Raw genomic sequence first — 26,871 nt, 5'->3', positions numbered from 1 at the left:
TTCTCTTCTCTTCTCTTCTCTTCTCTTCTCTTCTCTTCTCTTCTCTTCTCTTCTCTTTGAACGCCAAAACTGTGCCAGCACAGATTCCTCTTCCTCGCAATGATGCCATCATCAAATGATGACTGGCTCGAAACGCATTAGCGTACTTGATCGTACTTGATTTAGTAGATGGCCAACGCACGTCATCTTATACAGCGCTTGCATACCGCTTTTGGTGGCCCAAAATGTATGTTTAGGTTAAGAAATTCCTTCATACGTGTGACGTGTGTCAACGTGTGACTCCCCGCACTGTCAAACTCCATTGCAGAGTCTGCCAGCACCAGCCGATTGCTGGCTGTCCGTCAGTTTGGACTTTTTCTTTGGGTTACCTCTGGGTGCCGCGGCGCATAATGGAATTTTGGTATTTGTAGGCCGTTCAAGCACGATGGTGCACTCGCACCAACGGCTGAATCCGTTACTAAGGAACAGAGCGCTCGGTTATGTATCAATCATGGCCCTTGACATAATGGTTTACAAGAGTCAATCGAAACCGATCGTGATACGCGCGTTACAGAGGACTTTTGGACGAGCCTCTCTCGTCTGTTAGGGGCCTGCCTAGAGATGGCCATCAAGGACAACCTAGAAACCGATGGCCAAACTGAACGCGCAAATCCCATAAAGACATTCTACGCAGTTTTTGTGCATCTTCCTCGGCGACATGGAGCGATATATTTCCGATGACTGAATTTGCCATCAACAATGCGGTTCATGCAACAACTGGCTCGACGCCATTTGACATTGATGGCCTTTCTGATCCAGCATTGTCTCATGGTCTCATAGAGAGGTACTCGACAAGCCTTTTGTCATCTAACTCAGTACAATTGACGAGCGCCAATTTCGTCCAAGTATTGACAAGTTTGAGACCGAAAGAGCAAATGTTGTATCCCGGGTACGTGATGAATGGCAGAAGCGCAAGATTTACAGAAATCAAATGCTGATACGCATGGCCGTGGAAACACTCAAGTACTCACAGATGACTAGTCAGTACCAAGAACTTGGCCGAGGCTGTCGTCTCCAGTCTAGGAACTTCTAAGCTCCTTCACAAATACACCGGTCCCTTCAAGGCCTTAGAATGTGCAGAAAATGCATATACGTTGGGCTTACGAAGCTGGATCCGTATCCATCCAACGTTTTACGTCGGCTATACCGTAGAGATTCATCTTATCGTACGAATTCTACAAACGCGGTTTGTAGTAGTCCGGTGACGAAGGTCGTGAACGATAACAAACGCGTCGTTGAAATCCAAGCGTCGAGTCTTTCTGTGCCACAGCACTCGAAATTTGATGAATTCTGTCAAAAAGACGTTGATCCTCCGCGTGGAGTCGAGCAGCTTCCGTCCACAGAGCAGACAATGCTGCGTGAACGTTCATCTACACACCGCGAACTTCAGCCCACAGTAAATTTTTCACCTTTGACATTTGACGACCCATCTTGCGATCGCGTTCGTATTTGCATCTAATGATTCTACGACCTCGCCTCGCCTAGACGCATCGTTCGGTGCCTTATCTGCAAGTGTAGCACTATCAAAACGCCAAGCGTAGCACCGACGAAAACGCCATCGATGGCATCGCTGTCAATCGTACGACCACTGAGGATTTTGTTGCTGGTGGTAGTCCGAGACGGGGTTGCCCACTTTCATGTTAAACGATTGTTTCGATATGCCGACACTCTGGAGTGCGACAGCTTCTTGTGAAATAGCTCGGCTATCCGTACTTTGGGTGCCACATTCACAACTCTTTGCCGATTGCCGCGAGTCCGTGATTAGGAGCTTGCAAACCTTACATGCTCCACTTCGAGTCGAAACATTAAAAGTCTGTCCCATCGCTTGGGGTCTAACAAAGGGAAACGACGACAACGAATGCGGTGTCAATACAGGTTGGAAAGCCTAGGAAATTCAACATACGACCGATCCATGTTAGTCGTCACCGGCATAAATCGGCTTGTTGATATGCCAACTCATGTCCTTCGGCATGTCCCTGTGACCACACGCGCTGCCGCTGGTGAATATCTCACCATGTCTCCACGACATGCAGAAATACCTGCTTTGACCTTTCCCTCTTATACGAGTTTCCCGTATCGAATACGCATGTCGCGCACTTGGCGATCGCCTTATAACGACAGATAAATTTTCCGTCGAATTTGCGTTAGTTCTCAGTCGCAATCGACTTGGTGGTGTGAACCCACTTTTATAAATATCAGCGTACTCGTTGGAGGTGTCAGCGAAGTCTGAGAGTCTTTTCCGTAGCAACGCGAGGTAGAGGAAGCTCTTCATCTTCATCGTCGTCTGCCGACTTGTGCTCGTCGCTCGATCGATTTATGGATTTATGGCGGTTTTTTTCAGCTTTTCAACCCGTGGAGAAGATCAAACAAAGCTGTTGACGCCTTCGTCGCCGACCGACATTGCCGGCGCCTTCGTTTTCGTTTGTGCTAGTTGTGTTGGCAACTCTGCTGGACGCTCATGGCGCTCCTCGGCACTTTCTCGATTTTTTGGCAATATATCGTGTTAGCATATCTGCCACTGGCGTATCGCTGTCGCCGTCGCCAGGGTTGACAAATGCCTTTTGCGTTGTTTCCGAACATATACCTCTTGTATCGTCATCTCTCGTAATATCGTGTCCGACACCGCTTTTTTGTGTCAAGTAATACAAGTTCTTCTTTCGGGTACCCCTGGGCATGCAGATGTCCCGTTTCGGGTAGGGGATGGTGCACTGGGATGGTAGGCCCATTAAACATTTTGTGTGGTACACATTTGATTTTTTTGTTTTCTTATTTTTCTTATTTTTCTTATTTTTCTTATGCCTGATTTCTTTTCTTTTTTCTCTTTTCTTCTCTGAAAAAGGGTGAAAATTGGTTAAAATTGCGCGCATTGCACTGATAAATAGGTGGTTACAATAAGATACATCAATTGTTTCTCTAGGTTAAGATTGAATTAAAATAAGACCACCTAGAATATACTCAGTCGTCATTTGATCAAGAGATCCACACACGGTTGTGTTTGAAGAGGTACGTACAACAGATACCCAAGAAGACCAAGCCTTAAGGTAAAGATATCCCAGAACAAGTGTGCATGTGCCCAGCTGCTCATTACATTAAATTTGAATGTTGCCTGCTCAGCACGACATTGTAGGTTTACGCATTGTCGCGGTGTGGCTGAAACAACTCGCGCCGTGGCATGACCAGCCGCGCCAAGAGCATCTCACACAGAGTGCCTTAACGCTAATAGGAATGCAAATTACGTCTCACAAGTATTGAAAACGACTCGCCAATCAAGTCAAGAGTCCGATCAAAAGGTTAACATTCATTTTGTTCTGCAGCATAACCTTTCTTGGATGCGGCGTTTGTCTCGCGTTAGTAACTGCATTTAGCCATACTTAGGCAGGCAAATTTTGTCACATGTCCTGGGCTTTCAAACATGAGCACCGAGTGAAAGGCTTCAATTTCTTTCATATCGCTTCGTCCTTTGTATGAAACAGGTTTTTTTACATCACACTAATTTCCGGCTTGTAAGAGCAAGTACTGTTAGGTTTGGTGGCGAAAAAACAGTTCCTAGGAGACTGAGTGAAACGCTCGTTGATGCACAACGCCTTCAAAAAACAAAGTAGGTATGCTACACTTCTTGGGATAAAGCGAAGATGTGCGATACCATAAATCGTCGCCCCTCGAATCAAGAGTCCAGCCAGAGATCCAAAGTACAGGTCTATTATAAAGTATCAGAACAAGTACTGGGGAGTGCCTCCAGTCGTGCGCATACCGCCTAATTCTCACGAGACCAACTATTGACAAAAACATAATATGCATGTCTCGTTGTCCCTAGAAAAGAAAATAAAGCAACCTGTGTTTCATCTTCGTAAAGGATTATCGAGCTGATGACGCCGAATGAACGCGCAGTAATCTTCCATTCAGCGAGTCTGTCTTAGATGACTGACAGTAGATGGATCTTGTATCCACTACTAATGTTGCATCGACTTCCGTTAACGTGACTATTGCTTTTCTTTTTCGAAAAAAACATATGTTTGGAATTATCTCTAGTCAGCTGTTACGCGGTAGATGTGCTGTCTATTTACGTCAATAAAACCTCACGTACAACATAGCGTAACGCCAGCAGCCTGCCACCCGCGTGCTTTGCAAAGCTCTTCTCTTTAAAGTACGACTCTCACCTGTATAAGTACTTGTCATGATACATCTGAGCTTGACTAAGCCCGAGGGTCGACAGTGCAAAGCACAAAACGGTACGTTTCCCGTGGCAGCACATGAAATGACGTTACTCCCGGTACAATATGACCGGAATATCGAGTAGATGGAATCTGCAATATTGATAGTTAGCTCACAGCTGAGCTGTCTCTATGGCAATGACAGTACTTCCGGTCGGCAAGTTTGAAACGGTTGGTGTAGCCTTTATCTGACAGGATGTCAGACTAAATGTACTGTCGATTGCAATCTGCAGCGTTTGATGCACAGTGAGGATACCCCGTTACTTGATGTGTTGCCCTGCATTATAGTAAATAGTCTGCTTTTCACGATCTAATTGTGTCAAAATTGCAAAATAATGCGTTGACCAGCATTTGTTGTGTAATTAACATGTGATGTGTAGTTCAATCGCTCCTTCATGCTTTATCTCATAGTAATTTAAGCGTTGGCACCAGCAGACATCATCCAACTTTGTTTTTGCATATTCGTGTCGACGAACGTTTAGTTTTATGCGCTCAGTTGGTTTAGTTTAATTTTTGAGGCTGGAACGCGATAAATTTCTCAACTCCTTTAGTCTACAAGAGTGGGTCTAATGAACAAGTTTGACCCAAATGTCTGATTACAAGTACTGGTCAGCCCCTGATGTATAATGATGCTACGAATATAGTATGAGGGTCGTTACCATACTGCAAAATCATTTTCCATCTGTTTAACACTCTTCGATGTAAAAGCTTACTCCTCAGCACTGCACCAATTGCGAGATGCTTGTCCATTATTTACTCGATAAGAGTAGTAAAATCCGCTGTGAGCTAGTAATGCTTGATCATTTCAAAGCGGAAGAAACGCAGCGACTTTTGCAAAATAATCGCGTCGTGGTCATGTATTCGAGATATCTATTGTCACCCACTGACCGCGGCGGACCCCATGCACAACATTGAAAGTAGACCTTGCGCTGAAAAGCGAACAAACCGAACTATCGTAAGGCGATCACAGAGAGAGATACCATATGTGCTGTACGGTCTGGTCAATTCGAGCTGACGTCTGTTTTGTTCTAAACTGCGGCAAATTTGTCGAAGGGTATCTTAATCATATCAAGCACTGGGTGAAGAGCGCATGTCGCCTTTTTCGTCTACCACGTCACAAGTAAGATTCAAGGAGGCATACATGACACAAAAACATCCATCCTTCTTTTTCGATAAATAAACCACGGTATCGACGTCGATGTGGAAAGTAACAACTTTAGATTCAAAATTCGTGCTTATCTTCATAAGTCTGCTGGTACGACAACACACAAAGTCTTAAATTTGCACAAGGCCGAGCCTTAATTAAAGCTGGAAGCGAATTCCGCCGTGCGGTCTTGTCTTTTCTTTCGAGGAAAAAATAAGGACAAGAAGTGCTGCAGGTCGTGAGCGTCAAGAGCGACAGGGCAATTTTACCACAATGGTCTCTCAAGCTTGCAAAATGTCATCCCTTTCATCTGAATATGCTGGTACAGCTTTGGCGAGCTTACCAACCTGTTGTTAAGAATGGGCACCTTTTGATCATCGAGCAATGCTGACGGGCGCGGCTCTTTTGCAGGCACCTTTCAAGGAATTCTTTATAGATATGGCTATATGTTGACTCTACATAAGTATTGAGGGGCGGTCAGAAGTAGCATGAATCGATTTCTTACGTACGCTTTGAGCTAAATAATCGTATGTAGTGGATTGGCACTCAACCGGCTTAATATCTTTTTGCTGATGGACTAACTTAAAACAAATGGTAAAACGGTTCAAACTTTCACTGCTCCATTCTTCACTTTGATTCGGATTGATTACGTCATGCTAATCTGTGGCGATGTTTGGCACCTCGGATTTCGAGCGCATTTTTTCAGCCAATTGCGATATTTATCGTTACGCGTCTTTTCAAATGATTTACGCGGACTGCTTGGTTTTGCTAACCCGCATTATAACGTGCATCACTCAGGTGTGCTTTGTGTCTTGATAACGTTGTAGGACCGTCACACGAAGCCCATCTGAGTACCCTTAGATCAAGACTAATGATGTTATTAATTAACGTCATGACAAACGTGGAGACTAGATTGAAGAAAGCTCTTGGCATGTAGCATGAATGCTAATACGTGGCCTTTAGGATCTCAGATATTCCAAAATAGCTACTGCAGTCTCCCAGGCGGTCCCCCGTGTCAACAACTGTTGATGTCACATTTGTCCCGAGATTTGAAACGTTCTCGAACAGCACTAGCTGTTTAAAAATCTTAATATATGGCGAAGGTGCCTGACGTCAGTTGGGTTTCCTACCGTGAAACAGAAATTGAACAATGCAGTAAGTTGTTGAAGCGAGAGGTGGAGGGGCACACGCTAAGGAGCCTGTTGGTACTATCATGCTATGAAATGATATAAATGAGTGTTTCAGAACGGATCGATCTGGACCACTAATTTTTTACGGCTGTCAAAAAAGCCGCAACGCCACTGGAACACTTGCTCAAGTGATCACGGCAGGGTCCAGCCGCAGTTCAATCGAAGGCTGTCTTCGCGCAGGGAGTCCTAGCTTAGTGCAATGTTGATAAACATCTGAACACCTAGAGCGTAGCGGTAAGGCACCCCGACCATGATGTCATGGTACTTGCGTCCTACATATTGATCAAGTTAAATCACGTATCATGTAAAATCTTGACATTTTTCTCAATCCATTTCAACATGTCATTTGCATGGTCTGACTCAGTGACACGTTCAGCAGACCCAGCTCGCTTTATTATAAGTCGAGATAATTTCCCTGGTTTGTCATCTAAACAGGTCTGCCCAGCGCCTTCTCTGTTGACTTGAGCAGCTCGCCACCGTCCTTGTAAATACCATATCGTCCTCTTAGATGATTTGGAGAGTTTATCAAACGTGTATTTGAAATCAGAGCGAGTGTGAAGTTGCTGCCTAGGACAGCAGTTGCGGAGTTTGGGCTCAGAATATGGCAAAATGATAGTTGGAACAATGTTTCGTAGACTGCATCCTTCATTTCAGTTTTTAAAAACATACAATTTTTAGTTCAGATTCATAAACCCTTGTCTGTGCTTATTCTTTAAAGGTGTCAGCAACAACCTTCACCACTGGCTCACTTCACGCGCTGTATCATTGCTGAATCGATATAATACCGTTTCAAGCCTCGCCTTTTTTATAACATCATCAAGAGCCTAATAATGGCGAAGTGATTAAGTTACAAATATGAGCTGGCAGCAAAGTAGTGTACGGAATTGGCAGATAATTGCGGATGAGAAAAGGCCGATTGGCAAAGTGATAATTCACTCAAAGATACATAGTGGTAAGTGTGATAACATTTATGATAGTGAGCCCGTGTCTGCCGCATTAGCAAATCGGAGGATCGCAGATTCTCAGTTTATTTGCCGCATCTAAAACAATTAAATACATCTTAAATTTTGCGCAAAAAAGACCTTTATTGAGGTATTTAGTACTTGGAGGTAGCGGATCGCGATCCACTACACTCGTACGGATTTTGGAAAGAACGTAAGGTCGATGACCAGAGCTTAGCTTCCTCGAAGCAAAGAGCTACGGTAGCGTCGCTGCACCCGGGCTTACTAAACCGGCTATAAAACTTGGGGGTAATGCCCGTGGAGCCATTTACAGTTTCTTATGCATACTTACTGACTGGGAGTCACTCTCTCGATCATCGCGGGCTTTTCGCAAGATTTCAGGGAATGTCCTCCACTGCTTAATTTATACTGACTTCCTATTTGCAGATTCTCGACAGCTGACATTAGTATTCAGTGGTGAGTACTGTGAACATGGTTTGCCAGACTTCGCGGTGAAGCGCGCGTATTGATCCAATATAAGAAGCATTACAATGCATATCAGTGTTGCACTTGATCGAGGAAGAGCTTGGCTGTAACCTTATCGCTCACAATATCGTGGAATGCAGCGATATGAGCCATCGTGTTCAAATGGTCTACAAAGGCCACAGTGTCGCTATTTCTGGAGGCGCCTTTTGAAGATAGCTGTGATGGACTGCTTTCACTACCAGAAGACGCAGGCTAACCAAACGTGCCGCTACATGTAGTGCGATCTTCTCCCGCAGACAAGTTTCGAACGTGCGGGCATATGTGCTTACCCACATATACATGTTGGGACAACATAACATAGCGCTCACCGAATAGTATGTTTTTCTCTTTCAAATTGCCATAGCATGTGCCTCGTCCAATATTGAGATACTCATCATGGCGCACCGCTACACACTAAGTGGCTTGTGGTTCAGTGCTATGATACATCTAACCTTGATATGAAGTATAGCGGTACAGGTGTGTGGTTGTACACTGCAATAAATGGACATCTAACTTAAAAATTCCTTATTTTCTAAGGCTTTTGGCAAAGCAAAACACGTTTTGTCTGATCCGTACGCTGAATATATCGCCTTTTGAAATACTGTGTGCAACAACGAACTTGCTTGGTTCCGTGAGCGTTTTGTTTGGCGGAGCAGATAGTTCTCCTCACTGGTCGCGTTGATCCTGCGATCTCCTTTTTGAAATAATGAGAGAGTATTTCTTACCACAGCCGATTTGACACGCCGCATCTTCCAGCTTGGAGTGTACTTTAGCTAGCTTGGAAATGACAATTGCATTTTAAGAGACAGACGTCAGACCATCCATGTAGCTTTGACTAGAGTTTATATCACCACAAATCGAGATTTACTTTTTGTCTGAGCAATCGCATTAGATATCCGTTTCCAAGATATTTCTCATCTAAAACTCTTAATAAATGGAGTAATGCCTAATTGATATATATATAGTACAACCAAATTTATATAGTAATATGCATTACCATCGGTAATCCTGCCACGTGGTGGATCTTGTTACGGTGTAGCCACGCCACTGTGTGATTACACTAAATTGTGTAATCCACACCTATGTACGGCCGCACCATCTTGTGCGACTCCCCCTTTTATGCAAGGGTAAGTGAACCCCGTTACACCAGGTATCTTTGACACTGCCATGAAGTGGCTCTGATCATAGTGGTTAGGCTGATAAAAAAATATCAACATGCTGGTATTAATTAGTCCAGCTACATTTTGTAGCAATGATATATATTGATGAGAATGAACGTCATATCAATGATTTTGTATTGATGAAAATAAACGTCATGCGCAGTGGCTGAGATCCAAGATACGCAAAACGTGACACGACAATATCAATGCACCTTTGTCAGGTTAAACACACAAGTGAATTTTGTGGGGCAGAAGGTTCACTGAGCGCATTTTAAATCTACCTACACATGCAGTATCTAAGCGCAAAAAGACCAATGGCGATAGTGCAAAATCGGACAGTTCGCGGTCGTATCGAAGAGTAAATAGCGTTTAGCTCTGAATGTCTTGGAGCAAACGCGAGCCCACCCAAAATCTTATGTGAACTTACCACAACCCCTCTCCTACGAGCCAGCCGGACGTAAAAACGAATTAAACATCATCGCTAGCACCTCTTGTAGCTTAGCTACCTTCTGCTACTAAGCAGCCACACAGTTTTGAACTGCTTTGGGAACCTTAATTCAGACAGTGTGACGGTGAAGATAAATTCTGGTTTGTATCAGCTTCATAGAAATATTGTGACGAGCCGTCACAATCGAGACAGCAAGCGATTGCCAGCCATGGGAGGTGTGACCCTCGCTGACGCTTCCTGATGAGCAATGGGCATCTCACTTTGATGTGAAACGTTCCGTAGAGTGATCGGTACACCAAGACTATTACCATAACCTGTTGTTCTGTATCGGTTACTCTTATTCTCGAAAACGGATGGGAGCTCGAGGCTCGATTTTGGCATTATAGCTCTGCTGGCGCATCCTTGACCTTCATCTCCCTTGGAGAAGAGACAGGATCACCCGTCACGGTACGCTTTTCTCAAGTTGGCGGCAACCATTCATGCGGTAAAAAGACACTTGGTTGGTAACTGCTACAGCTATCTCATGGAGACAAGCAGGGTTGTTACCAACAGGTACTTAGTGATGCTTGATCACGTCGACGTCCAAGTCATTTCATCTTTGTAAATTGGTGCATAACGCTTTAGACGAATACCCGCTTGAATGAAGCTATTTCGTAAAACATGAAACGGATATAACGGAATGATTTTCGCACCCATTGCCCAAAGTGAGTCATATATGATATTCAGTGGCGCGTTTGCCAGTTTCGAGAATTCAAAGTACACACTAAATGAAGAATACAATTTCATACCGTTGCTACTCCAACCAGGCAGTAATTACGGATTTATGACTTGTCAGTCCACAAGTTACTCGTGAAGAAAGTTCCTGTGCTCGTTTCTCTCTGACTGTAAGCGGAAGGCTTCCATGCACGGCGCGTAGAAGCTCCGCATCAACGCGGTGAGCGATTTTGGCGGCTTGAAATCCCAAAATACGGCGTGATGATTTTGGCAATGCAAGGCATACTTTCTCTTTTAGGTCTAGGTCTAGTACATTGATAATAAGTCAGATATTGCCGTGAGTTCCACGGCGGGGTTTTGATCACTTCCCACTGCTATCAAGCGCAACAGAAATTTAAGACGCATGCAGCGGGGGGGGGCTGGCCGTAGTGAGCGCTTTCCCATTAAGAAAAATAAGACGGTTATCACAGGATTATGGAGGAGGTGTTTTTTCGGGTCTCGGGAGTTACTGGGATCGATCTCTATTAGAAACACCGCGACAGTCTCTCCGGGATTTATCATAGGAGCGTCCGCTGCAAAACCGCACTTGTTGAGCCGCTTGATTTGAAAACACGAGCAAAAGTCCGGTGTGTCTTAATCAGACAAAATTAGTGTGAACCTCAGTGTGTTTTGTGTATAGAGGCAAGAGCTGTAATCTTTGTACTTCACCCTAGCATATTTGATTCAAATGTAAAAGGTCTAATACGATACAAGATTACGAATGTCACATCGGCTTTATCAAAATTGCCAATATTCATAGGTGCAGGAAATTTGGTACTTATGATGCTTACAAAAATCCAAATGGACCGGTCCGAGGGAATCAAAGCTGTCCGGGCGTAAAAAACAAAAGATAGTTTGAAAATAAGAAACAGTATATATCTCGTTACGAACGAGATACCCCGCACGCAATTCCCGGATGGCGCATTCTTGATGCCGGCACCTTTGAGATGTCAAAGTGCATCATATCTGTACTTAAAGTACTACGTCATAGTAAAGTCCGAACGATTATTATGAAAAGTTTGCTTTAGAAACTTAGCAGGATGACGCGTAGAGTCAACGCCGTCCATAAAAACAACTGTCAACTTTAAAATATCGGAAAGCAGCATTAAGCTGTCAGAAATGGAATATGTAGTGCGAAAATTGATGTCAACTATACTTCGACGGAATGCAAGATATTGCAGCATAAGATAGTGTGCTGTCTAGTACAAGCGTTGCGGGTTTGTGGTTAAATATCTCGTTGGCAGCAAAAAACGCGTATGTAAAGTATTACTTTAAATAGAACAAAGTGTACATGTATGTATACTAAAATAACAAAGACAACTGATACTGCTAGCTCGTTTAACGGCTCTCGGCTCCACTCTCCTGCACGGCAGACCCACTGCATAAATATTACAATTACGATTATACAATAAGTGCCCATTTACACCCCACCGTACCAAGACTTGGCTCGCAGTGGGGCTCACATGTCTTTGAACGACATATAAATGTGAACACCCATCAACGCCTACTGCGCCCTGGTTTTACTTTACTCTATGTATTTACAGCGTCAGCTCTTAAGGCAATTTTTGTCATAATCGGCGGGAAAATCGAGCTGTACCCTGCCAAAAGCAAATGCTGTGGCGCCCCAAGAATGGTCGTGCATCTTCTCTCTCACCGTGATTGATAGAGCCTTGCTGCTTGCTATGAACAAAACTGCTCGGCGTTTCGCCCCATCCTTGCACGAGTAACGAACCCAGTGCTCGTTCTCTACTACGAAATGTGCTGTGAAGAGCTTACTATGATGTCCAGCTGAGACGAACGTTGCTCGGATAACATTGCTTGCGTGTTGTTCTTCTGCAAAAGTAAGAGTCACACCAACTCTTGCAAATCTTATCACGTCGGTAATACGGTTTTTGACCATCTATACTTGCTCGTCACGCTGGTTAGAGGCACTAACATGTCTATGTTTACGGTTCCTTCTGTTCGCATCGAGAGCAAAAGTCGCTCCGAGCGCAATTTTTGGCGAAACAGGTCGATATGTCTCGGGAGTGCCTCCAGAGTTAAAGCAGAAGTGGCTGGAAAACCAATGAGAAATTTATCTTAAGTACTGGTTGCCGACACATGTGTCGATCTGCGCACTGGGTGAGGAAAACGCGTGTTACCCTCGTCTTAACTCTTCACAAGCTATTTTCAGTATAGCAAAAGTTCAAGTCACCCGTCAACTAATGCTTGAATATGCGAAGTACATGTTTTGCTGTCCTAGCTTTTCACAGTGAGATGTGATCCCTGTTGACAGAGTTTCACGTATAAGATTTTAGATACTTCGCTAGACTCACGTCGAACAAACTTAAGGACTTGCTAACTAGCGTTCAAGTAAACAAACGCGCAAACATAAATGTGCATTTGTGTGCATAATGACGACTTTAGCTCCAGCTATAACACTAGATATTAGACTCCAATTCCTGACATTTTCAACAGATTGGCAAAAATTCCGCAAGATATCAACCTCAGCTCGCGCACTGGTGAGGAAAACACGCCGTGATCTAACGCGTCTAACGGCTTTATAAGCCTGTATCAGCGAAGCGGACGCCAGCCCAGCCTGTCTCCTGCTAGATTTTTAAAATACAGCGCACGACACAGGCGTTGAGGTGACAATACATCATTTTTTCCTGCTGTTTTTATAGCCTCACTAGTCTCCATAAGAGAGGTGTAAGAGATACCGACGAAGAGTCCTTTTTACTGCAACATTGATTCCCACTCACGATCGCTGTGCTACGGGATATAAAGGCCGAGTGTGCGCACGACATTACATAAGCAACTAGGGTTCCAGGGCAGTATTGCCGATGTTGAATTTCGAACATCTATATGCTTTTCAAATGAGAACGTTCTTTCCGCTTCGCCAGATACTGATAATACTCAAAGTCCAGGCGCATCTGCCGACCAACCAAACATACACCATAAGAAATGGGCTCACCCATTGCTCATCGAGCAGGGCTGGTGGAGAGCAGTCCTTCCGCAGATGGCTGTCATGAGCTCGCTCCGATGTTGCGGTACATTAAACCTCTCGACGAGTCGTGGTGTGTATCCGAGCCTGAGACTAACCAAATTTTGCAGTCAATTTCGCAGCTTCATCGTTGCACAGCATAGCTTGAGGCGCTTTCCGTTGTTCAGAACCGAGTCGCTGCTTTGGAGCAGAAGATAGCGCGCCTACAGGGATGCAAGAAACTTTTATCAGTCTAGGATAGTTCGCTTCACTTGCGACTGGCTTGTAATAGTATGGTTTAGCATTCTTACGAGAGCACTGAATAAGTTTGCTTTCTCGTTAAAAAATCAGAGTATAACGTCATTCTTTCTTTGCCACAATCGCGAGGGAATAATTCATCGAATTGCCTTCATATTCCTTTACTCCACAACATACTTTTGCGCGTTTCCGCCTGACTATGATATCGGCGTGTGGATATCCTGGGCAGCAATTTTTACGGATGGTTTGCAGCGAAGTGATCTAGAATGGTGCTGGGCATATCAAACAATGTGTGCCTAAAAGTTTTAATTAAGTGCGGATCTCGAATTGATACAATGGCTACTGAAAGCGGTGTTGGTGAATCATTTGGCCGAGGAACATCTTGCCCTCACCGGTCACATTGTCGCTGACCATAGTAAGCTGAATCCTCTTGCTCTGACGGCACAACGATCACAATACTGGTATGAAGAAATGCCTCTTTTAAAAAGCCGAAAGCAGATTCTATACTTATGGACTGCTATTACTGCGACAACCGGGAAGCTGGCCGAAGATGATGCCGCATTTGACGAGAAATAAAGTCGCTGACCCATGTGTACGAAACCACGTGTAGATGGTGATTTTCAACCACGACACTCAACGAGCAGTGTGTCTTTCTCTTCCGAGGTGGAAACCAAGCAAAGAAGTATTATGTGCCTCGTACAGTATTTTGTCACATCGTAAGGTCCACTACACGCTGAGTATCATGTGGGTTGGTGCTGTAATACAAGCAGCATAGCTATGCAGGCGTTTGGCTTTGATAATGTGATATCGGATTTCTTAAACTCGCGTTGCGTTCGGCAACGCAATGCATGTTGCGTCTGACCGGTGCATCGTACATATAGTTTCATCGATCGGTGAGTTCAGCATAAAGTAAAAAAATTTAGTTGGAGCGCCGCGAAAGCGCATCCTTCTCCAGATTTAACCGATCCGTTTTACATTTTACCTCAACAGCATAATCGGCAAGGACGAAGAGCATCTTGCAATTCTATGTGAAAATTCGATGACGTCGCCGTCGAATGATTAGTATAGATCACAGACGAGTTGAGCTAATCGGGTGCACCCTGGGGATTAACAAAAACATACTTTATTGCAAAAAGATTGTTGTCAAGAACAAGGAAACTCTTTCAAGCAGCTGGCAAGTCTCAAATGTTATCACTTGCTCATGCGCATCAGCATCTGTTTAATGAAGCGCAGCCTATTGCAAAAGTGGTTCGGTACCAAATGATGCGGAGTCTCCGATCTAGATGCTGGAGAGTCAAAATCGAAGTTTGTATTAGGCTTTCTTTGACAAGCCCAAAGCCGCCTACTCCAACAACTTAATATCATTTTTTAGGCGAATTATGAGCCGTCGTGCCATGTCAACATAGTTCGCACTGTTCTCGAGCAAAGAATTTTCTCAACTCCTTTTAGAACGGAAGCACTGCCCAAACTACAGCTCTACAGCTGCAAGATCTACCCACAGAGCTTGCATTTAAATGAAGTAACCCAGACACGAGATGTTGTCGGCGTTAAAAACACATTGTGTTTGTTTGCACATCGCTGCACAATTAATTCATAAAATGCAATCATTCATTTTTTGTGCATACTACACTCAAGCACTGCCAACTATATTGTTGGGATTGGTTTGTACATAGCCACGCATTAGATAGAATCGCTGTGTCACCAGTTAATTGATTGTCGCTGATGGATCCTTGTGGCATGATCTGCGAATCCTAGTATAGTCCGCTCTGACTACTCATCGCAGTGATAGGGATATTGCCGTACCTGATAACCCAAGCAAGGGCACTAAACACAGTGCAGAGGACCATGCCATTATTTAAGACATCATTATCATGAGTCGGTGGTTGTAGCTGGTTTTGCTTATTATATGCATGCGCAAATCGTCACTCGCTGTTAGCATTTTCGATACAGAAAGTCGATACCGAGGGTGTAGAAGGAGGAAATAAAACATCAACGACGTAGACTGAGCCCTTGGTAAGGGTTATCGCTATTGATGAATTATCGGCACTGGGAACCAATGCAATTTTACGACGCACTTCCCTATCTAGGGGTGACACATAAAGTGCCCTGTCATAATTTTCCAGGGTTTGAAGGATTCGTAGAGTCTTTCAAGATATCTGTCCCATCCTTTGTCCTCAGTGCTCTGCGGGCGTCATCAATGAGATAGTCACAATGAGATTGACGAGGGCAGCATCCTCTCCAGTACAATCGTGCTATTTCAGCGACCTCATAATTTATAGCTTCTAGCACTTAGCACCGAAAAGTGTTTTTTTTCTCAACCGTAGGTACTGAAAGGGGCCTACAACCCCATGAGCTAGGCCGCTTATAGTAGATCTTCATCTTCACCGCCTCTAGCATGTGAGATCGCGATACACAGTTAATTTCCCACCGTTCCTTATACAAGAGACAAAATCCCATTTCTGTTCCTTACCATCCGACCAGAGATACACAATATAGACCACGACGTACAGCCATCCCTTTACGTCACAACACAAAAACACTCTGGAGACTTCGATGTACAGGCGTTCTCTACCGTCAAATTGAGACCTTGGCTCACATCTTCTTCTGTACTCCGAGCATTGTTCAAGGCACCAGAAATATCAACGCTGATAAATTTGCGCCATCACATGCTACTATTACAGCCTCGTGCGTACATCACAAGCGTATTTGTATCCGGTAAGAGGTGGGCTCATGACTTGCCTATCCGCTGATAGAATAGAAATGCATAACGCCTATTGATTCAATTTCCTATCGATCCGTGACTTCTGGCAATCTGGTCTGGCCATTTCTAGTATTAGCGCGTTTCTTTCATGCAGAACCAGGACTCAACAACGTTCCAAGCTGTCTCAAACTCATCTTTATGAAGGATAGACACCATCTTAGACATTAAAGTCAATGTTTCCGTGGCAAGACGCACGAATATAGGACTGTAGTGAGAATTGCCTGTCCGTGCACACACTAACTGAGAAGAGCTGAGGTCAATTGATATACCTCATTGCTTATAGCTCGCTTCCAGCGGGTCGTTGACCTACGTAAAGAGGAGAAAAAATGACGTGGCATTTATTAATTATAGTCAATAGGCTGTTACCCCCTCCTAACCTGATAAATGCCTCGAATGCTGATACAACAGAAATGAAAAAGGGAATATACAACTATACAGGATGAATAATTAGTGTAATTCACACCAAATTATGAGCTACACAAAGATGTGTAATGGGACCTGGCCCATTTCACCCCCCCCCCACTCAAAAGTAGATTTACCCAAATTCTTTAAATCTTCAATTCTTCTTCAATTCTTGTTCACGCTCTACGTCACGCTCTGTCCAGCTCTTCATAACGAAGGCAATCCATATCCTTGATCTATTTAAGATCTTCGTCACTATCGAACTAGAATAATGTCCCAATTCCGTGTCATCCGGCGCATTTGCGCTATCGTATCTTGATCGTCATGATGTCTTTTAGAAATAACGTGGTAGTTTCAACCTCGAGTTCGACGAACGCTTTTGACCCAAATCGCGTATTTTCGCGCCATCGGACCGATTTATCGTGCTGAAGGTGAACCGCGAAGCCTCACTTCTGTACTATACGTCCAACAATCCAGCCTGAATTTCATCCAGACAATCGACAATCGATTCTGGGCACAAGGACACCCACCGCTTGCAAAGCGCGAGTACCGCTGCAGCTTCGTTGAAGGTACGCGATATCCGCTTTCAATTTGTGCATTTGAAAGCGCAAAATCGGACACACTCCGACATCAAGAATGCCCGTGTAGTACGTTCGGTCATCAGTCGGATTCGCGGCGAAAGGAACCGAGAAAGATGAGGATGAGACAGCTGCCTTAAACAGAGTCCGTCTTCGGACTCGCATCGAACGCGCAAAAGATACAGGGACAGTCGCGAAGAATAGGAGTACGAGGCTCTCACATATTCTCGTTTGCTGGATGTTCCAGCCATTTCGCCAAGAGCTCCTTTCGACCGCGGTTGTTTCTCTCCGCCACCACGTTCTCGACGTGGTGTTATCGATTTTCCTGTCGATCTGGAAGAGGGGGCGGAGCGGGCGTCCCCTTTGATTCTTCTGCGGTTGGTCCACAGTCTTTGTCTGCGTTACGATTGAGTTTGACGAAGGCGGAAAAGCTCGTGTCACTGATAAACTAGCGGCTGATCGAAGTGACGGATGGAGTGTCGTCGACGCGATAGCGCGTGAAGGATGTTCGAGAGGTCGTTCGCGAAGCTTACGATTTCGCATGGCGTCGCTAAAATTCGCCCAGAGACGCGATTGAAAATTGAATCCATCAATTGAAGTAAGCTATGCAAGCCCCCCCCCTATTGTGGCTGCTTCCGCTGATGATGCGGGGTCTCCTGCCAAGCGATCTCGCTCTGTTTCGGGCGTTTTCGACCATTCTCGTCAATTTGAGAACGATGCTGAGGCTATGACGCTAGGGGATCGAGCTTTGTGCCAAAGCTGTGGATCTTAAGCCAACTTCGATTGCTTCTGCGTTATATTCAGGACAGAAATTGCGTCGTTACTATGGTAGGGCTCGAGGAGCCTTACGTAGAATGTTTGATGTGTCCTTAGCCAGCTTGGCAGATCGATAATTCAAGCTATCTCATGCCATGAAACTACTAGGAATGGACCGATGAAGCGAGGTATAGCTTCGAGCTTTCTAAGCTTGAGACCGCATTGTCTGATAGCTTATTAGTACTACTTAGTAGTTCTTAGTACATAATCCCACAATAAACGACATTATGCGTTGACGACCTCGTCTATCTGCAAATTTCTTTTCCAGATCATGCACATTCGCCATTGCGTCGCACACCCGTGTTATTACATTCGCACAACTCATGATGAACGAGTCCAGGGCATTCTTGAACATGCGCTCCTCATTCGCATCATTGATTGTATCGATTTGAGAGGCAACGATTTGCCGAGCTCCTCCGCCACTTACAGCAGAGGCACCACCCATCCCATAAAGCGGTACATACGGGTGTAGCAAGCCATTCATAAAAAATGGCGTAATTCCAGTGGATAAATGAGCTGAAATGTTCATATCAAACTCATGCAATGTTAACAACGAACACCATCCTGCGAATTTTTTGCGCAGAATCTTCTTTAACACATCACCGACCACTCGGTTGGCACATTTTGTCTGTCCATCGGGTGAACCGCAGTGGACATATCCAAGCAAGTGTCAGGAATTCGGAACAATTTTTTAAAAGCCACTCGTGAATCGTGTATCACGATAAAAGACGATGGCGTCTAGCAACCCGTGATTGCGGAAAACGTAATCAATAACAATCAAGCCGATTTTTTGGCATCGATGGAATCGCTACACGGAGCGATGCGAACCATCTTGCTGACTCTGTCAACAAAGACGAGCACCACATTGTGGCCATCGGTATTCTCGGGAAATAAATCCTAAGCTAACTGAGCTTATCCGAGCATATACGTTACTAATTCTTATAATATAACTATCTATGCTTTCTGTCGTGCGGCTAGCCCCTGTTTGATTAGTTCCGTCATCTCCACACATACCAATATTTCTGTGTTTGTGAATTATCACAATTAAATCAAGTGTAATGTGAATTGTACCAAATGTGTAAGCGTTGAATACACAAGATTATAGAATTTTTCATTTTAAATAAAAATTGTTGACGTAGATGTGCCGAGTGCAAACAATATTAGATTATAAACAACATGCTAAGCTAGTAAGCCAATGAATTTGACATTGCATTTTCGTCTTCACAGCAGTGATTCCTGGCGACCTCGAAACACAGTCGTCTTAAGCATGAACACAATCATTTCTTGTAATCGGGAAATATTGGAAGTCGTAGGAATCTACTCCAAATGTAAAGCACCTTTTCAGTATTAGACCTTCCATTGAAATTTGGCCGAGCACTGACCTATATAGATACCGCCAAAAATATAATCACATTAAGCTTTTTGTTAATGATGTAATGTTTGGTATGTTGGTGGCCGCGAAGCTTTCTGCACATGTCTGTCCTCATCCAAAATCAATTCAAAATTCAAATATTATCAGACAAATCATAAATTTGACAGCTTGTGCCGTCAGCCACGACTATGACTTCCGTCAACTCTCTAATGAAATAAGCAAATTAAATGGTGATATTACTATTGAGTAATTGGACTGCTTGATTATCAGACGTGGCCTCTGGCTAACCGATGCTGATTGCTGACGTCAGTCGCCTAACGGAAAAAATTGTTCCGAGATTCAGGTTGTCAATGCTGGTTACCAGAGTGTAAATCTATTATGTCTGGTAATTAGTGAATAAGGGGCTATTCTATGATCAAGGACGTACTTGACTTTAAGCTAATAACCAAAATTATTTGATACAATTTGTGATTAGGTATCTAGATAGTCATATAGGTCATATAGATACCAAGTTCATAAACATCTTCAATTGTACTTATCGGAAGAAATTTTCTTCCGATAAGTACAATTGAAGATGTCTTTGAGAAGAGCTCCGTTCCTGATGGTAATTGCTAAAGTTTTTGTTGCTGAATTTGAAAATACGAAGTACCTCATCAATGCAAAGGGAAGTCAGTAGAGCATGTATATGCCATCGATGTCCCATAAATTAAATGGCAAAAAATTCGCGGCTGAAAGGCACTGTGACTACGTACTAAACCATCTATTTTTATTGAAAGAAAACATAAAATTCGCTGCTTGATTTTGCTATCAAATTTCGTGCTTAATTTCGGCTTGCAAGAATGTGATCTCTACTATTATCTTCGTAGAGAACAATCACGCTTCGCACATACCCTCTTATGCGCAGCTTTAAAGCGCTCCTTACTTAGTTGGTTTTGCTCGGGTGAATTAGTCATCGCCTTTGTATTATAGACTTTATTCTGATCAGGAATTGACAAATAAATATATTATTTAAAATAGTGTAGGGGCCTAACAAGTATGTACTGCCAGACATGTATACGTCATCCACAAAGATGGAGTAGAATTTTCCTGCGATATGATCCACGGATTTGGTTGCTGGAACGTCAATCTCCATCGATGTCGCTCGCTCAGTTTCGTCATCCAATTTCGCGAGAACAAGAAGTTCGTGACAATGCTGAATACTATCGGTAGACCTTCTACATCTTCGTCTGAGCAAAACCCCTGCTAAATGTCATCTCGTTTAGCCTACACAATACAAATACGTTTCTCTCGTCTCTTAAGCACGAACTCAAGGGCTTCATCTCCATGAACACATTTCCCAACAACCGTTTCTTCGGCAGAATTAGGACATCTTCATCGAATAGAGCACAGACACTTGCGAGCACAGGTAAGATAAAGTGCAGTCGTTTTGCTTCTTTACCAGTGATAATATCACCAAAAGCCTTGATCAGGTATTGGAAGTCATTACGCAACGCACCCAGCTTTTCATTACGGATGGACTTCATGTCGGTTAGTTCTTTGGTTGCCGGCATGACGAAATCAATTTCTGAGAACGACACGTAAGCGAAGTCCGTGGATTCATCGCTTTCTTGTTCTTATCAAGAACATCATTCAACAACATCCATCGTGGATGCGGTATTTCCACAGTTTCGGCTTCCAGCAATCCCGAGACACCACCACCGGCACGTGAAACACGTTTTCTCCTAGACAAACATTAAAACTAAGGAGATTTGGCTTGTTCAGCTTCCACGATTGCCTCAACTCAAAGACAAAGTGTCATCTATTCTTAGCTGTCAAGAGCATCGTCACCCGTCAGACATGCACCATCCTTCTTCTTCTCCAAGAAGAGCTGCAGATCGTAATATCTTCAATCTTCCTCTTGATTGCGTCCTTTAATTCCTCCACTAAGTCATCCTTACCAATCATGACGTAAAACGTACTCCAACGATTAGACAGAATAAACAGTCTCGAGGTACCGAGGGGGGAGATTATCACTCGTATTTTAAGCGACTTTTAACTAATAATAAGACATTGTGCGGAAACTTCCTTTTGCATATGATCCCTTTGCTTTTATTTGCTGTGCTTGGACCTGTGAAGAAAGCCTCCTTTGCACTAGACACTTCTTTGCGGTGGTGTCGTTGTCTCATCGGTTGACGTTCAGAAAAATTTACATTTGCTCTCGCTAGTAAATAAGGGGAGAAAAAACGCCGTTGCTCTGTTCCAGCCATGGCTATGTCACAACGTTTTGGCCGTATGCGTGCAAAATCCAACTGATATCGTTCTTTGCCTTAAAGTCGCACGAACAACATTGTTGAGATGTAGAACAGATTACGAACCAACTCAGGCTAGTCCTATACAAAAATCTTGTACATAAGCTTGAGTGGTCGGTCGAGGAGGACACCATACCTTCAGAGGCGGATAAAGAGAAAAGGGAGGATATAGTTGTGCGGTAGATTTTTCCCTTTCCTTGTGGATTGAATAAAGTTTCACACATTGCGAGCACCTTTAGCTTGGTGTTGGCGATGCTGGACTTTTTGCTGCTTTGTAATTTTTTTGCAATTTGCAATTTGGCTTTCGAATGTATCTCATATCTTCATGGCTGAGCTATTGCAGTCGGTCAATACTGTGACTTTTCGTAGTGTAGGACTTCCTGTTGAATCTTGCGAGAACTTTAGTGGTCCCACATTCTCCACTCCGCTAATTGTCAGCTTTTAGCACAATCAGTATTCAGGGTGAAGTGTAAGGGGACACGACTTCAGTGTAATGATTATGGTTTTCATTACTTTTCAATCTTGTCAAGAAAATTTGCCTATCTCACTAATGTTTCCTTTCTACATTAAAGTGAGTTTGCATCCTCTAAAGTCGTCTTTTAACTTCTAATTACTTGATTGGGCAAAGTAACCACTAGCGTGATGTAACAAAGTTACGATTTTTATACATAGTCCATTGATCTGTTACGTGCTTCGCCCAACTTCAGGGACGTAAGTTTCCCGGACTGAAGACAATAAAAATTTTCAAGCCGAGGGGTCCATACGTTGGGTTGGTCGCACGAATAGGTGTGCATTAGGTAGTACTTCAAATTCTATGTAAGCCACATGTTTATATGACATGCCAGTCCACGAAGCCCTGGATGTGGTGCTTCCGGTCTTGCCCCCGATAAAATCGAGCCTGTGTCACACTTTGGGTACGGCAAAGTTTGAAGGGAGCTGATGCAAATGTAGAAAATCAGCTCCAAGCCGCAGCTGTTGTATGCCATCAAATGGGTATCGTTTACTATGTTTCAATATAGTGAAAACGATTTTCACTAGCATTGCGTGACTATGCATCTAATCAGGTCTGTCGAGAAGCATTGACCATCATACCGATGCTCTGTGACTTTCCTCGAAAACTAAGCCACTGGAGGGAGCTCAGCCTACCAATCGGGTCGGTCTCTGCTCGCACCGGCCGTTCCAGTGTGTCGCAACTTTTCTGGACGTCCACAAACGCTTCCCCAACCGCAGCGGACCAAATAGTGGATCTGGGTGTATCGACCAAAAAATAGAGTCAAGAACCAAAACGAAAGACACGGGCAGTTGTTCGTCCTCTCCCATCCATTGCACTTTGTATTTGACGTTGTACGCCTCACTGCCACGACGCCTGTGTAACTACCGCATTATTCTGCCGCGCTTGAATCAAACTGCTTACTTAGCTCTCGATAATAATGACATCGTGCATGGTCCAAGTCCAGGATTTATCTCGTCGTCTGCTTAAGCGTACTCGGCCACCGCTTCCGTCTAGCGCCAATAGTTCAGCAGAAGACAGTGGCATTGTTGGTGTCTCGGCTGAAAGCGAAGCTCTTCTCAAAGTTTGCAAGCGACAAATTGAATCTTCGCCGCGCTCTACGTTTCCATTAAGGATAGAAGATGAGTCACTGCAAGAGGATTTTGCGGCAAAAATACCTGCTAGCAAGTCCACAGCTGGACAATGGCCCTGTGTTACGGGGTGCGACGGGGTGCGCAAGGCCCTTACTTTCTTACAAAGCTCGCGTCAGCACGCATTGATGCTTATGCTTCAGAATCACTGGGAGCGTGCTATGGGTGTGTTGGAAAAAATTGAGAAAGCTTCAGAGAGCGTGAGTGAGCAACGTCGACAAGTTGTCATCCAGCAAGCGAATGCCGATCGCAACATGCTAGTGGAGAAACTTATGGATCTCGAACTTGTAACTCCACATCGTATTGTTCGTTTCAATGACGAGGTAGCAGTTGCTTTTGCGGATGACTTGGATCGCAAGTGTGACGAGGTGTCGGATCCTGTTCGCGAAGAAATGCTTGTACTGCGCGCTTCCCGTAAAATTCCTCACGAAAACTTATCGGAATTTTGGAACGAATAATTCTCTGGTAGTGAGTAGCTGACAACTCTAAACTCGTAATTATTTAGCGCTTAGGGCCGATTTGCAGGCCGCGCATAGAAACTATTTAATTTTAAAATCACGTGCTTTAGCTTAATTCATCACCATTGCGTTAGCTGCAGCTTTTACTCTTTGACATCGTAGCTGTAGACGCTGAAACTGTGAGTGCTGTTTCACGCCCAGCTGGTGGGAGGAGTGCATGATTCTGGTCGAGTCTGTAGATAATGCAGCATATGATCCCAATTTTTATATTTTTTAATAACTGAGCCCATCTTTAATTCTAGCTTTTATATGAGAAATTATATGCAAGTGCTGTATGCACTCACTGTGTAAAAAATATGATTAAATTCTCTTCAGCTGATGCCCAGAGTTTCACTCAAAAGAGTGGAATGTGGCTTGGCTGGCTGTGGGTGATAAAGGAATGTCAGCCACAGATAAACTACAGCTGTTTTGAGGGCTTTCTCGGATGTGAGAATACTGATGGACGCACTTATTTTATAGACGAAGAAGTGAGCTATATGTGCTACAGATGAGGCAATCTGACTCGTCTAGCGAAAAGTTGCGGTTCGCAATGCTACATGTCAGCAAGTATGTTGTAAAATAGCATTTCGACTTCAAACTTCTTGTATTCTAGGAGGTAAGCTTCATCCAATACGACAGCACGATTTATAAATATATGTTGTATCTATACTTCTGAAGTACGGAGACCGACTGAGAAAACAATGCTTTGTAGTTTTCTTGTTAATCACACTTCCTGTCTTGATCAATGTATATACTTTTTCGAGGTGACAGTACGTGTTTTGCGCCATGCTTGAGTAACACAGTTATACCACCCGACGAACACACCCGAAATCTCCTGTAACAGCTCGCGCAGGGTTGTATTAGACCCTGAAGTTTGCGATCCGTATGCGACAGCAGGCATCAGAAGGCTTGCTTCGGCTAAGGTTTTACTGGTGTAGTAGGTAAGAAATTTGTACATTTTGATACGAACTTCGTATGCCTCAGATAAAAACAGTTTTATATTCTTCACGCCAATTATCATCCAGATCAATGTCCATGCTCAATCCATGTAGTGAGTGGCCCATATATGGCAAGCACGAGTGCGAGTTGAAATATGCAATTTTATTCATGACTGCACGATTAGGCCTGGTCTGACCAAGAATGTCAAGATTCTAAAGTAACAAGCGTGGCAGCCATCTTCCGCTTAGTATGCATCATGGTAAGCAAAGAAAGGTGCAAACCTTAATAAACAGGAAAACCTCTGCAATCTTTGGCACTTTTCACAACATCTATTCAGTGTGAAACAATTAAATGTTATATTACAAGGTTTCATTACACACGCTAAAATTGTTAATTTTAATTGTATTCAATTCGTAAGCAATTACAATACAATTTATTGTAACAAAACTGTCCCTACTTTGACTTTCTTACACAAGTTAGAAATCATGATTTAATATAGCGTTTGATAGGTGATAGTGCGGAAAATTGACTTAGAACACAAGAGGATTTTTAGTAAATACAAGCTTAACAATGTAAAGCTTTCGTTTACCGGTTCTAGCTTTAGCTCAAGTTTACGATCAGCTTGGCGGCGTCAAAGATCGTCTACTTTGTGGACACAATATGATAGTTGGTATGGCATTTGCTGCCGGAAGACAGCCCAATGTCACTGCAGTCTAGCCGTATATGGTCGCGAAAATTACTCTGTGAGTAAGCAATGATAGAGTAGTCTCATTGCAGAAAACTTATGTGCTTTCCTTAGCTGTGACAAAAGGGACAGTTGAATTACTCTTGTTCGGTAAGACTATGGAGTCATTATCATTCACATGAAACTTGGCTTATTAATCTCAGCTGAATGCACGATCAGCAGAAATTTACTAGTAAGTTTTAATACAAAGAGAAAGCAATCTCGGACTTTGTGAACTAATGATCTGAAGCGTAGTAGCTATTTGGAGAAAGTCGTTGCTTGTAACATCTGCGAGTTTAGAGGGCTTATTGACATTGAGTTGTTACAATAACACAAGTAATGCATGGTGACTAACATCAGGGGTCGCATTTGTGATTGACTTCGTCAAATCTTTGTGCAGCAAACTATCTTCCGACTCAAACTTATAAGAAGTAGAATTCTATCAATTTAAGATACAGGTATCTTTCACAAAACAATCCGATACCGCCACTGCTATGAGGTGCAGAGCAAATGGATGGAGCGCATATAAGCCTCATTTACTTAGCGCATCTCACGCGCCTATAGAGACTTTGACAACACGCGACTCTTGATAATAAAAACTGAGACAGATGTTGCCGTCTTGCGTCCAGCACTGCGCATATGTGCGTCTCCTCGATGTTGAGTGTAGAAACATTGGCGCGACAAACAAAGACATCGCTTTAAAATGTTGAGACGAGGTAAATGATGAATTTTAAGATTTTCGAGAATTCGTTCCACAGTTGAGCTAGAAATCGTAACGAATATATTGGTATTGATTGCAGCAGGCCTGCCGTAGCTTTGCGCTTTGAGGAAGCGTAACTTAGGTCACCGACCTTTCGTCCTATTCTTATAACAGATACGATTAGCGGATCGCAATCCGCTTACTCCAAGCGTAATTATTGCCTCAACCAAAGGCTAATAAACTCTTTCGTTTAAAATCCAAAACTATTTTATCTGCGGCAAAGCCGCCTAATTTCAATGTATAGATTTTCCCAAATATGTATTGTAAAATCTAAATACATGAATAACTACTGGCTACCCAGCCACATACCGTATTCTTGTTTGAGTGCAGTCATACCGTGCCCATCTCGTGTGACACACACCCCTGTACCAGGGTACGTGAAACCCCGTTACACTCTCCCCCATTAAGATTAAGAGCATTTACAGTTCTAGTCGATTATTGCCTCAAAGAGGCTCGCGTGTT

General features: G+C 43.6%; 6 protein-coding genes across 6 annotated transcripts; 1 reads left to right on the top strand and 5 right to left on the bottom strand.

The window, feature by feature from the left end:
* Window positions 1-1,214: 1,214 nt before the first annotated feature.
* On the bottom strand, window positions 1,215-1,861 carry PHALS_13227 (uncharacterized protein; the record flags this gene model as incomplete). Its single annotated transcript, XM_024728944.1, has 3 exons — window positions 1,215-1,409; window positions 1,466-1,559; window positions 1,623-1,861. 3 exons carry the CDS (start codon window positions 1,859-1,861, stop codon window positions 1,215-1,217), a joined length of 528 nt encoding a protein of 175 aa, XP_024579370.1.
* Window positions 1,862-1,869: 8 nt separating this feature from the next.
* PHALS_14675 (uncharacterized protein) lies at window positions 1,870-2,311 on the bottom strand (the record flags this gene model as incomplete). The annotated part of the gene is made up of 1 exon (XM_024728943.2): window positions 1,870-2,311. The coding sequence occupies one exon, from the start codon at window positions 2,309-2,311 to the stop codon at window positions 1,955-1,957; it is 357 nt and encodes a 118-aa protein (XP_024579369.1). The 3' UTR covers window positions 1,870-1,954.
* A 1,274-nt stretch (window positions 2,312-3,585) lies between these two features.
* Window positions 3,586-3,788, bottom strand: PHALS_13226 (uncharacterized protein; the record flags this gene model as incomplete). The annotated part of the gene is made up of 2 exons (XM_024728942.1): window positions 3,586-3,736; window positions 3,763-3,788. The coding sequence occupies 2 exons, from the start codon at window positions 3,786-3,788 to the stop codon at window positions 3,586-3,588; spliced, it is 177 nt and encodes a 58-aa protein (XP_024579368.1).
* A 15,621-nt stretch (window positions 3,789-19,409) lies between these two features.
* On the bottom strand, window positions 19,410-19,663 carry PHALS_13225 (uncharacterized protein; the record flags this gene model as incomplete). Its single annotated transcript, XM_024728941.1, has 2 exons — window positions 19,410-19,505; window positions 19,583-19,663. The coding sequence occupies 2 exons, from the start codon at window positions 19,661-19,663 to the stop codon at window positions 19,410-19,412; spliced, it is 177 nt and encodes a 58-aa protein (XP_024579367.1).
* Window positions 19,664-20,542: 879 nt separating this feature from the next.
* On the bottom strand, window positions 20,543-22,116 carry PHALS_14676 (uncharacterized protein). The gene has a single exon (XM_036407555.1). It carries the CDS (start codon window positions 21,108-21,110, stop codon window positions 20,775-20,777), a length of 336 nt encoding a protein of 111 aa, XP_036263249.1. The 5' UTR covers window positions 21,111-22,116; the 3' UTR covers window positions 20,543-20,774.
* Window positions 22,117-23,278: 1,162 nt separating this feature from the next.
* On the top strand, window positions 23,279-23,947 carry PHALS_13224 (uncharacterized protein; the record flags this gene model as incomplete). The annotated part of the gene is made up of 1 exon (XM_024728939.1): window positions 23,279-23,947. One exon carries the CDS (start codon window positions 23,279-23,281, stop codon window positions 23,945-23,947), a length of 669 nt encoding a protein of 222 aa, XP_024579365.1.
* Between the last annotated feature and the right edge of the window lie 2,924 nt (window positions 23,948-26,871).

The sequence above is a fragment of the Plasmopara halstedii genome (assembly GCF_900000015.1).
Source record: "Plasmopara halstedii genome assembly, contig: Scaffold_658, whole genome shotgun sequence".
NCBI classification, from domain to species: Eukaryota; Oomycota; class Peronosporomycetes; order Peronosporales; family Peronosporaceae; genus Plasmopara; species Plasmopara halstedii.
This window is presented reverse-complemented; position numbering and strand designations above follow the sequence as displayed.